At 39.0% G+C, this 13,233-nt stretch overlaps 1 protein-coding gene across 2 annotated transcripts in view; it reads right to left on the bottom strand.

The window, feature by feature from the left end:
* Positions 1 to 3,917: 3,917 nt before the first annotated feature.
* The window catches only part of arhgap5 (Rho GTPase activating protein 5), a 51,724-nt gene continuing 42,408 nt past the window's right edge, over positions 3,918 to 13,233 (bottom strand). For both annotated transcript variants that reach the window (XM_031727547.2, XM_039603240.1), the window contains exons 6-7: positions 10,499 to 10,604; positions 3,918 to 8,307 (exon numbers count right to left, since the gene is read on the bottom strand). In XM_031727547.2, the coding sequence (XP_031583407.2) occupies positions 7,989 to 8,307; positions 10,499 to 10,604 (425 nt within the window). In that variant the 3' untranslated portion in view covers positions 3,918 to 7,988. The remainder of the gene's footprint in view (positions 8,308 to 10,498; positions 10,605 to 13,233) is intronic.

Genomic DNA, 13,233 nt, shown 5'->3' with positions numbered 1-13,233 from the left:
CTCCTTATTCAGAGCAAGCTAATGGCTCAGTCAGAAGAGGGAAATGAGACAGCAATGTCATTGATTTACAGAAACTTGGTGATTACATGGTGACTGAAATTTTGATCACATTCTGTGACCTATTGCAACTTGTGGGGACTAAATGAGCTTGAGGATGTTGCACACTCTCCACAGATTTTCTTGTCAGTGGTCATCCAGGCTACTGAAGGTCTTTCAAAGATTGTCTTTGGACACTGGCTGCTTTTTCACTCATTGTCAGTCTAGTTCTTGCACCTGACTATTTTTAGATAATTGTTTGTTTGACAGGCATAATATTTTTGCACCACCAGGGTGATTCCAAAGATTTATCACCCAAAAACTTGACATGTCTTGCCATGGTGTACAATGTTTTGAAGAGACTGAACAAGCAGAGGACAAAAGAAGAAGTAGCCGGTCTAGAAAATGATTTACAGCAGATGAACAGTATCTGACAGTAATCTTCTACAGAAACAGGAAAAACAATGCTACTGTGTTTTACAGATGGCTGTAGCTACTCATCTCAGCTCCAAACCACGGGGGTTGGTTGATTCTATTTTGGTGATTCCATCAACTAAAACTGATGGAAACATGAACACAGAAAAGCACAGTCAGAGTTTGATCCACCATGCACTAACATCTGGACAATTGTGTGATTCTCAGCGGCTTTTATTTTTCAGCGTGACAATGAGCCCAAACACAATGTCATTTATGGATAGGCCTCTCTAAACCCTGTTTTTTTAACATTACTGAAGCAGTGTGGGGTCATGTTGACAGAGAACAGAACAAAAGGCATCCAACATCCAAAGAAGAACTTTAGAAGGTCCTTCAAGAAACCTGGAGAACTGGAGAAAGAAACTAAAGAAAGTTTGCTTAAGACAGGTCAGCGCTACAGAGCGCTGTTTACAAAAACCTGCTGCCACAGAGACAGTTTATTCTCCAGGCTGTCACTCTGATACACACTGTGACTTAACCCACTGCTATATCATTCAGATCATATGCACATAAGCGCATTGCACCACACAATTTGCACTTATTTCACATGAGGTTTAGTCTTGTGTTTTAATCACGTGCGATTTAAAATGCCCAAACAGCCAACAACAGACTTTGTCTGCCGTCTTTGAGACTACAGCACCATCTGCTGCCAAGAAGGTAAGTTCAGGTAGGAAACTGGAGACAAAATGCCGCTTTACATCAGTTATTCACACCGTATTTCATTTCTTTCAGTGGCTGCATGTGCAGTTCTCTTACTTCACCTTTTCGTTTACTGCTAGAAATCAACAAAAAAAAAAACCTGTGTGGTCCTATGAAGAAACTTCCAAAGGGAACAATGTTAACCTGTCAGAAATCTTACATAAACTGCACGTGTGTCCACTATTACTAGCCTCTGACACTTGCATGCAAAATGTTTAAATTTACTTCAGGAGATGTTGGTCAAATGGCTGTTTCTTCCTCTTCTTCGTCTTTTTTCTTGAACAGAAATTAAATGTAAAGTGCTGGAAACTTGTATCTTCGCTGTGCTTACACAATCTATCCCCCCCCCAAAAAATCATAGCTAATCCCCCATGCATTACCAGCCTGTAAGCTAGTTTATATATGAAGCTAATAAGCGACCCTAGCACCTGCATAACATCCCGCGGCCACCAGAGGGCCTCCTATAGAGAGACGCGATGGGGTTGTGGGGGGATTCATGCTGACATATCATAAAGTAAAAGAAAGAAACACTGTAGATCTAAATAAGCTTAGTGGTTAATAGTATGGCAGATAAACTGCCTTGTATTTAAATGTTTTGCTAATCATGATTTATTAAGCATAACCAAAGTGCTTTGTAAAGGGCTTCTGAAGTAATGTTTTTTTGCCCTTATCTTAACGCTAATTATTATAAGTCAGTATTAATCATATGATTAATAGCTGCAGCAAATCAAGCATTCAACATTGATGTAATGAGTTAATGGAACAATTTATATAATTTTATTTTTTAATGACAAAAATAATCCCATTTCCTATGAACTGAATCTGAATATAAAAGAAGAAAGAAATATGATCCATAATTTATTAGTCATGATAATTTACACACTTCAGTCACATTAAGTCGTGTTCTGTTTGTCAGTAAGCATAGCTGCTGATATTTAATGCACGATGCTGATAGTTATTGAGGTTTTACATGAATTTTTTATATGCATGCGTTTTCAGTAAGGGAAGATGCTGATGTGTAAAGGTTTATACCACCAGATGGAGCACTTTACATTCTGTTGGCGGAAGCAAGAGTTGTAACCAGTGAAACGAATTTCATTTTTGTGACCTAATAAATATCATGAGTTTTATCACTGATGTTGTAAAATTTAAAAAAACAAAAAATGAATAAAGACCAAACAAAACAAAACCCCAGGAATGATTAAAGGCATATTTAAGGACTGTAACAATTTTATATGTGCTTTCATTTTGTGCTACTTTTTACCTTAACTCCATTAGATTTCAAGAAAGTTTCTTTCACTCAATTCCAGACCAGGATGTCTCATAAAAAGTTCCAACTTTGTCAAGTACAACGTTCAAATTTTGTTTGATAATCTAACAGTAAATAAGGGTAACCCTGCAGCCTAATAAGAACATTGTTTGGAGGGACAGTTTTGGACTAATGCTTAAGAGGTTGGAGAATTCTTTGCTTAAGTACTAGTATATTCATGTTAAAACATCATGTCAAGGACCTGAATTCAAAATTTCTACTGAAAATACAAAAAATATATATCAGCAAAACATACTTAAAGTACACAAAGCACTCAGCCTTCAGACACACTAATTATTTTTATTATTATTTGATGGTCCAGTAATGGTTAGTCGTTAGTTAAACCATTCTGATACAATTATATTCACTTCTTTAGGCCTTTGTTTGTTTGCTTTTTTCTGAACACCTGGAGCACAGATACCCCTTTTGTCACATCTGCTTTGTTTATTGTATACCTGGGAACCACAAGTTTAATATTCAACTGCTTGTTTTACTTTAAAGGGACATCACGTTTACTATATATATAATCCTTATCTGACAAGTACTGTAACAACGGAGTTGAGCTTGATTAGTTTCATTGTAGTTGACAGGTTTATTCAAAGCTTATATATTCATCTGTGAGCTAGGTCAGTGTAGGTTTAGCCTAGCTTAGCATGAAGACCGAAAGGAAAAAAAACGTTAACAAAAATATAAAGAAAGAAAAGTATTCTACTCAAATTACACTTCAATAATTAGATTTCTATATTCCATAAGAACTTTTTTTTTTTTTTTTATCAATTATTAATGATAAAAGCTCAACATTTATCACTGCTATCAGCTAACTCTTTTACTATCATTTTTTCCTGCATATAAGTCATGCTGAAGCTAAGCTACAGTTTGTTATGGAATTACAGAATAAATATCTAGTTTTTTTATAAGATATGTTTTGTAATTTAACCCGTCTGTTAAATTGTGAGGAGTAATTTACTCATTATGTTGCACTGCTGCTAATTTTCAGGTATTAAACTGTTATTTTTGCTAAATTTTAAAGCACCTTCACCAGAACACCATCACTGCATGGTTGTGACCAGTCACAATGCAAGTGAATACACAAACACACTTTATGAAGTACAGGGTTAATTGACTTGTACTTCATTTAAGCCGTTGTCTTATTTTAAAAAAAGGTATTTTTTAAAAGGTGCTGGAAATGCCAACACTTTTGCTGAATGCCACAATCGCTGCTAACGGCTAATGCTGCTTCTACTACCATCACCCATCTTGTTTCTGCTTTAGTGTCTCGGAGCATCTTTCTGGACTTGCTTCTACGATAAGAAACCTTATTAAAACACTTACATGTCATGTTTTGGTTTTTATTATAAGACTATAAAAATATACAGAAATATAAACAAAGATTGACAACTTTGGAAAAAAAGAATCTTTATTTGGAAACATTATGGAGAGCAAACAAAGAAAAAAAAGATCTTTTAGAGTTTTTCCATTTCTGAAAATCATTTTTATTTACTATAATACAGCGGATGTTAAAAGTCAGTTGGTTTGTACACCGGTGTGATTGGATAAAGGCAAATCTTATTGGGAAAAAAAAGGTAAATTAAAAGAAGAGTCGATTGATTGATGGAAAACTACAGACGAACAACTTAGTCTTATATCATCTAGCAGCTGAACCCCACCCTCCCTCAGCCCTGCCCCCCAGGAAAAACACTCTCACACTCTCTCCCAGCCTCACTTATTCACGTGCTTCAATGTGCCCTTCAAAATCCTCCTCTGTCCAACATCATAAAATCTGTAAAGTAAGGGTTTGGCTTCCGCTCTGAATATTTTCTTCCTCTAACACACCTTTAACCTCATCACTCACATCTCAAAAGAAAATATTTGTCCCATTATAGATGCAGGTCTCCTTCAAAGTGCCCTCTCAATCAGACTTGTGATGAGGTTAGACAGGCGTTTGGCTCCACTCCTTTCCCCTCAGTAAAACTTGTTTTATCTCAAGGTCATATGTGAAACCAATCATCTAAGTTCAGTTAATTGCATAATCGTCCACAATTAAAAACATGACATTTTTAATGTCTAACAGACCAGTTTTTTGAGCACCGACTGAAAAATAACAAGGCTGAATTTCAAGAAGAAAAAAACACTCAACTGAGAATTGCTTTACAAAGCAGTGAGCCATTATGAGGTCTGAAAAGAGTGCAACGAGGACACAGAAGGAGACGGGCGTCCAAAATGGGACAAAACTACATTATATCACTGATTCGTCTCTCAATGCTGACATTCACTGAGGGATAATGCTGGGCTGTAGCACTGGAGAAGGCAGCAGAAAGTGCAGAGAGGAAGTTCATAAAAGTGGGTTAAATTATAAATGAAAGTACTTTTTAAAAGGTTCTTCAAAAAGGCAAAAAAAAAGAGAAAAAAGTTTATTAAAAGTGAATTAAAAATGATGAGGAGCGCAGCAGCTGCACGTGAGTTGGACATTTTAGTGGAAGTCTCAGGTTCACCACAGTAAAACCCTTTAAAAATAGACATTTTCAGTTCAGTACCTACACCGACATTCACTCTGTGTCCTGCTCGTCAAGCTCACCGACAGTTTTTGGCTGCTGCTTTTAAACTGAGGTTATTTCTGCTGCCTAAAATGTGTTTCTGTCCATCTGAATCCACCATTAACAGGAAGTTTAACCTGCCTTAAACCTGTAGCTGTCATCCTCACAGACAGCGACCACAAATAACACATCTGGCTAGCTTTTTAAACACACACAAAACAAATATTTACATATTATTGTGTATAAATAGATAAACTAATTGAGAGTACCATTAATATAGACTTTATAATTACAGAATACAGAAGCATTTTAGGGGCTGATTTAGGACACGACCTGGAAAGATGTTGTTTTTGGTGCCAATTACATTTCCAAATAAACCAAATTAATATTCAGTTGCTGTTTATAAAACACAACTATATTCTATAAAAATTTAAATGACCTGCACACATATACTTTTGACTTTTGCTGGCATGGCATGTGCAGATTAAAAGTGTGGCTATTTTCTTTATTGTCTCTAACACGTCAACAGTAGTGGATGTATTCAGATTTAGCAGTGATCCCCCCGACTACAAAAATAGTTATTTATTAAATACTGTAACTATTATGTAGTACGTAGCATTATTTTATTGGCATATTTTAATTACAAAAAGTGCAATATATACCTTTAAATTGTAATTGTTCACTTCATGAGAATTTTTTTCCAAATTGATACCAACTTGTACGTTTCCACTCATGGAAAAGCTTAAAAATGATTATTACACAGCAGACAGGAGAACTTGGATCCAGATGGACAGAAGACCAGAAATAAGGAGTTAGATATCCTCCACGGGGCTTTATGTTCAGCACGAGAGGCTTCATTTATGTGCCTCCGTCTCCCTCAGTGTGCCACAGACGAAGAAAGCGATGAGAGATTTTTATTTTTGTGTGTGTGTGTGTGTTGGACAGGTCAAAGAGGAGTTCAAAACTAACCATCTGTTATCAAACCCACTCCCATCCCCTCCGTAAACACACACGCTCACTCTCTCATTCACACTCACACACCACCCAAACCACAAAGAAATATGATTATAGCTTCTGACAGATTATAGTCCAGTACCCCGTGGTAGTTCACTAAATCAGCAACTTCTGCTGCTGATATTTTTTTTATATATTTATATATACTTATATATACTTCTTTCCTCTATTTAGGGAAAACTATATAACCAAAAATATGATATTAAGTGTTGATTTCTTGCATGGCGGAAAAAGAACAAATGCCAAAAAAAAAAAACCCCGAAAATGTTTTCTGAAGCGTTCCCCTTAAACCCAAAGAGATTCAGATAAAACAATGCAAATCTGAACAGGAGCTCATTTAGAGTTTCATTTCTTTCTTTTTTTTAACGTTAAAGCTCTTTTTTTTCACTAAGTGGCAAAAACAGAGACATGCAAACTTTTGATTTCAACAAACCAACAGAAACGGGAGAATGAAAAAAAATGGAAATGAAAAGATGTAAAGCATCCTCCAGGAAGTAAGCCCAACATGGAAGACGCCTCCTTGAACCAAACAGGTCCAGAATGCATCGCAACGTAGTGGTTTCCTTATTCATGTGCCATCGTCGAGGGGTTGCCGTCCCTTCCGATTGAGAGGCGGTGCATTAACAGTTTGAGGCTCTATGGAGACACTCGGGAACAGTTAGTGTGAAGAATCGCTCACACGGAGCATCACAAATCCACAAGTCCACATTCTCCGTTTCTTTTTCCCTTCTGAATCCCCTCCTTCCCCATGATGGGAAGGTACAAAGTGGCTGCGATACAAACCACAGGTCAGTTCACACAGATGCACCATCACACACATCATCAGCATCATCACACACAAACACACAAGCTGGGTCGAAATCTGACGTTACAAAAAATATTTTTTTAAAAAAAAGGAAAGAATGGAAAGAAAAAAAGCTAAGCAAACAGACATGAAATTGGCATGTGGACCTTTGACACAAATCGTGCATGTGCTGTCCTTGACGAGGGTCAAAGTTCATGTAGTGGGAAGGGGGTTCTTTGTTTTTTTCTTTCTTTTTTTGTCATTCAGGATTTAAAAGTGAGAGCGCACTCATCTCCCACCTCACCGAAACTGAAAAGCTCTTCTACAAGGCTTTGACTTCATCTCGCGCCCATGAGTGTGTTTGACCTTTAGTGTCTTGTTGATCCCTCCTTCCCTCTTATGAACGGGGTCAAACAAAAGAAGAAGAAATGTTTTCCTGTGCTGAAACCTGCAGGAAGACTGAAATCCTCACAGTCAGCATGTGTGTTAGTCAGGTAGCCGGTCAAGTCAGCTAATGAGTCCGCCAATCAGTCCGTATCAGATCGTTTCACATTTGAGTTGCAGTCGCAGGGATTCAACTTCCCTTTTCTCTTATCTCGGACCGGGGACGAGGAGGGCGGTGCTTAATAGGGACTTCTGGCCCCCAATGTGCTATTCCGTCGGGGTTAAAGGTAGGAGTGTGTCCCGGGATCCTGAGAGTCTGTGTCTGACCCTGTGGAATGATTAGTGTTGTCACTATGTGCCAAATCAAAGCAGTTCATTCGCCGTTTTCAGCTTCTGTATCATGAAGGGGGGGCAGTCAGATGCAAAAATTAGTTCCAAAAGGTGACGTGCGATTGTAATTCTTTAATCCAGGATTTTCCTCACAGGATGAGCAGGTCTCACAGATTAGGTTTGATCCAACAAATGGTCGATGCGCCTCTAAACCCCCCAAAGCTCATTCAGCTCCAAGTCAATGGCAAACAGCAGCTGATGAATCCCCCGAAAATCAGCGACTAGGTCGTTTTATTTTCCATTTTTATGAGCCCGCCAGCTATTTGTAGAGCAGAGGATGACCTGCAATTGTCAGCCGTAAGCGGCTGGCAGCATGGGCAAACAACCACCCTCCACTTCACTTCCCAGCATGCTCCTCTGGCTCTTATATGAGCGGGTCAGGGGGCAGGGTGTGCTGGATCTGCTGTGGCTGCAGGGGGGGCGGCAGCTGCAGCGGCAGCAGGGCCTCCACCATGTTGTGGCAGTGCGGGGGCGGTGTCCCTTCGCTGCTGGAGCTCTCGGCCACCTCGCCGCCGTGGAAGAAGTAGTCACTCTGTACAATGAAGGACTCGATGACGGCCTGGTTCAGCTTGGTGGTCGACAGCGTGTCCTTGTTCTCAAAGTCGGGCCGCATGAGCGTGGGCCAGAAGCAGATGGACAGATTGTCGGCTGTCATCAGGGTTGTTTTGCTGTGCTGGCTCACTCTGCAGGGGAAGAAAAAGGTTCAAAGTTAAATCAACACTGGAAACAACAGCTCCAGAAAACAGGTGGTCTAAGGTGACAGCGTGTAAGGAAATGAAAAATACCTTGAGTTTTTATTTATTCTTTAACTGCTAAAAACATAAGAAAGCAGATAAAAGTTTGCCAGTTAAAGTGGATTCATGATGTTCATTTCAGGCTCCATATTTTTATTCGTGGAGTCTGGAGTGGCTTAGCATGATTCACAGTTCAAAATAATCCTTATTAATTAAAAAGCCAACTTCCTTCCGACTGACTGCTGCTCAGAAACAGAAAGTTTAAACAATAAGTGGGTAGCATAACGGTTTGTCATACTCTGCTTGGTCATTGTACCTGTGTGCAAAATTACCAACGAACCAAAAACCATGCATTGGGATTTTAGCACTCCATGATATTGACACATACTTCGCTATATTCTCTATAAAGTGGGAACAATGTGGGACTCTTATATCACATTTAAATGTATTCAGTTACTTAGTGAGGGGCTATTGCAATATTCAGTAAATTTAGCAAGACCATTCTAACATGATTTATGCCGTTTCACTGCTTTTCACTCATTTAGGGGATAGTCTGGTTCCTTTGAAGTGGGGTTATGTGAGGTACACGTTCACTGTCAGTGTGCTATCTTCAGCAAATGGCAGCAGGCGTGCTCCCAAGCTGACAGGAGCACCGAATGCCACAGGAGCAGAGAAATGTACAGCTGTGAACAGCATCGAATGCAAAAAACCCACTTTTCTGAGGGACTGTTTTTGTCAGTGGAGTTCGGTGCTTATTAAGAGAACGACTTCTTTCTTACTGTGTTTCAAACTTTGACAGCTGCTGTTCCATTAAGCTGAAGTGTTCCTTTAAACTTCAAGATATTATTTGCTGGTTTACTAGTGCAGTGTAGCGAATGGTGCTGGAGACATGGATAAAAGCCACATTCTGTGACGGAGTGACGACATCAATCAGCATGAGGAATATCTGCACTTATCGATGCATTCCTATTTTAATGTCTTATTTCCAGCTTTTGCTTCATGTTGTATGAATTTTGTAGGCTTATTGTTATCCTTTGTTATGCATTGCTTGCTCTTTATTTTCTCTTTTTTAATTTTCAACCATCTGTGTCGCAGAAACTGTCAATTCATCACAACTCGTGTCCTCCCCAACTTAATTTTTTGGATTTGCATGTCGTTGCCCAGCTTCAGAGTGACTTCATTTCAGCACTTGGTAGAAAAACCATCCCTCTTAAAGCTGCTCTGCAGTCTGTGTCTGTTCACCATCATCCTGTGTTGCAGCTACAGGCTGTAATAGTCTCTCATCTCGTGTCTCGCTTAATGTTAGGTCACCTTGTCCGCCCCTTATATTAGTCATGGGTGTTGTTTAGAATTTCATTTCATGTCAGACATTTTCCCTCTTTATTTATGTCACAGGATAACACTGCTGTTTAATTCTAATGTGTTCAGGTCCTCTCATATGACTCTGACCCTGTGAAACTTGTGTTTTGGCTTCTATTTTTTTAAGTCTTGCCCACAAACACCAAACCATGAAGAAGCTCTAAAAATACAAAAATACTCTTGCATGATGACCAATGAACCTCAAAGCTCTGAGAGAAATGTTGCTGCTGTGTCTACATTAATAGGGCTTGCTCTTTAAGTAAAAGCTAACAAATTAAGTAATGATCACTGGATGTCAACAAAACTAACACAGAACCAGAGAAGAAGACAAACATTTTACTCCTGTGTGTTTTATCCGTTGACTGTAGCGCTGCCATTCGCTAGATGTCATCTCTGACCATGTCCTGTCAGTCATGGCCGATATTTGGCACAAAATCAAACCAGGCTTTAACTTTGCTTGATGTTTCAGAGTGATTTATATTCATTCTACATCTGCAAAGTATGTAGACATTTGCTAAGAAATAATTAGCATTCAGTCGCTGCAGCAGTTACAAAGTACAGCTGTGGTCTCAACTCAAAGTAAGTCAAAATTATATCTGCAAGCGGCTCTTTTCAAGTTTAAGCGATGCGTTCACTGTCACCACAGGTATACAGGCATTTTGACTTTGAAGCTTGCAAGCATTAAAAACTCTAAAAAAAAAAACATGCATAAAGAACATCACACACGCGAGTGAATGTACTCTGTGTGCGTGTGTGTGTGTGTGTTGCCTTTCATTTTTACCTGTTGAGGTGTGTGATGATGTATTTGAAGACCTGGTAGTTGACGGGAGGAAACTTTTTCACAATCTCCCGCAGTGCCTGCAGACGCTCCATGTAGTCCATGATTTCTAACACACACACACGCACACACACAGACACACGCACACAGAGGGAGAAAAGACACAGAGCGTTTTACATTTTACACACAGTCTCTCTTGGGAAAGGAAATTATACTCCATGGAAAACAAAAGGCTGAAACGCTGCCAAAAGCAGCTCCCACGCTGTGCACAAACAATACACACACAACCACACACACAACAACACTAAACCTTGTGGGCAGAAATAAAACTAGCCTTCCCTGTATAAGGTCTGACTCTGCACTGGTTAAGACAAAACAGATCAGATTTTGCAGATTAGGAAAACAAACATTTGTTCTCAACTGTTCAGATTTCAGGAGAGAGAAAAAGAAAAACAGCATCTGATTAAAGACCCAGTAATCATAATTGAGGCACAGAGCTGGGCAAAAAACACACTGGGCAGCAGCAGTTTCCCTCCCATATGTTCAATAATTCTTCACTGTCACCTGCTTGAGCTATTATTTGTTGCAAGATGTTATGTCTCATTACCCAGACAGGTTTGATGACTAACCATAGCTGTCACAGAAGCTTATCATCAGATGTAGCAGGGACCACACAGTTATTTATTAGATCAATGTGCAATTTAAGCGATTTCAAACCACAGCCTCCTTTTTGAAGGAATTTCCTGAACTTTCCACAGTATCAATCAATTCCTTCTTTTGATTCCACCTCATTTTTTATTTTGTCTTTCTGACTTCAGCAAAGTTGAAAAGATCAGCCACTGTGGAGTGATTACCTACACGGGCATCTACGGATTCATTTTGTATCAGGAAATCAAATATCAGCAATTTGTCTGATACCCGATAAGTTCACGCCACAGAGCTGTCAAACTGATTCGTCTGCAAAGACATGTCATTAACAATGGCAATTCAATGAAACAGAGACAAATTATTATTGCTATTATATAACCAAGTATAACAGAGACCAATCAGTTGAGAACGTATGACAGTTTAGAGACTGATGAGACTCCAATGGCGGTGCTATGATGAAGCCTGAGGGGTGTATGTTAGTGAGGCTGTAAGGCTTCTCCTGGATCACAACATGCCTTTGGAGTACAACTGTACTCATCATCAGGCATCATTACCATAAAGTGTAAGGCAATAAGCTTATCTTCTTTTTTTTCTGACAATATGTCAAACAAAAGTATTTATTATTATTGAGTAAATTAAACTGCAATTAAAGGGACTGCTGAAAAAATGTTTCATTAGGATGATGGTGATTTTCTAAAAACTCTTTGATAGGATGCCAAAAAGGAAGAACCTGAAACTCTGGTTACAAATGAACTTCCCTTCTGCACAGCAGGAGGAAATGTTGATAAATCATTTGTGTAGACGTGAGACAAAGGAAGAGAGAAGGGGATGACGTATAGCACAGGTCCTCAGCTGGAACACACAACTACACAGAACATTTGTATGCCTTAAACATTAGGCTTCAGAATGCCCTGCTTCTTCGCGTTTTCCCACAAAATTCCTAAATGGAAAGACACTGTGTTTGTTCACTACATGATGCATATCTTTGGATTCTTGACTGCATCATTAAAAGAGAACAGTCTGGGAAAGTGTGACTTTAAAAACAAAAAAAAGGCAATCATTTAGCATCAGACCCTTATCTGGTTTAGTTAAATGTTAAATTTGATTGGGGAAAAAACTAAAAATTACCAAGTAACAAGAAAGATCCTGCTATATTCCTAGAAGGTAATTTGTCTGTTAAATTCTTCAGTATTCCACAGCCTCTCCAGGGAATGCATCACTTTCCTGCCGGCGAATGCTCGATGGAGCTGAAACGCTCCACTTACTTATTAAATATTTAAAGAGCAGATGTGAAATAAGAGCTTCTACCTTTGGATTGTCATAACAAGGCTGCTTCAACAAAACCCCTGCCTTTCCTATCTGGAATATTCTCCAGGATATTCCAGACATTCCAGGACCAGCAGGACGCCATTTATATTTGTAGACACAAACGTAAAGGCCAACGTGTACCAATGCACAGATTTATTCATCCTGCACGCCATCAATCATCCTAACGAGGAGCCAACGGGAGCCTTTGACCCTCTAATGGCTGGAAGAGGTTAAAGGTCGTTAAATGAATGCAGTCACAGCTCGACACAGTACACCACGGGACCGATATAACGACCGACTCCAGCTTTTATTAAATATATATCAGCCTGACAGCATCTCACAATGTATTTGGTTCAATAAGGCGATAAAGCTCAGTGTGCACATGTGTTTAGGCGAAGCTTTGATGATCCCCATCGGGAAAAGACCCTGCTGCTGCAGGAAGCTATTGTCGTTGTTATTGTTGTTACAGAATGAAAATAAATAAAAGGATTATTAAAAATATGCTGAACAGAAAAGGCAGAAAGCCAAAATCAACTTTAGAACTGACTAGAAAAAACTAACACAGTTTCCATTACATGAGAAATTAGTGCAGCAGTTTGCAGTTTTGCCTGGATCAGCTTCAAAGGCTAAGTGTTTATTTACAGTTATATGTATTGTATGGCATTGTTTATGTTCACAGTCTTTTATTTCCTTCTCTGATTACAATGTTTGGAACTTTTCCATGTGTCTTGATTCACTCTGTTATCACACCTATTCACATGACCTGAAACCAGCAACAACAA

The sequence above is a fragment of the Oreochromis aureus genome, linkage group 19 (assembly GCF_013358895.1).
Source record: "Oreochromis aureus strain Israel breed Guangdong linkage group 19, ZZ_aureus, whole genome shotgun sequence".
NCBI lineage: Eukaryota > Metazoa > Chordata > Actinopteri > Cichliformes > Cichlidae > Oreochromis > Oreochromis aureus.
This window is presented reverse-complemented; position numbering and strand designations above follow the sequence as displayed.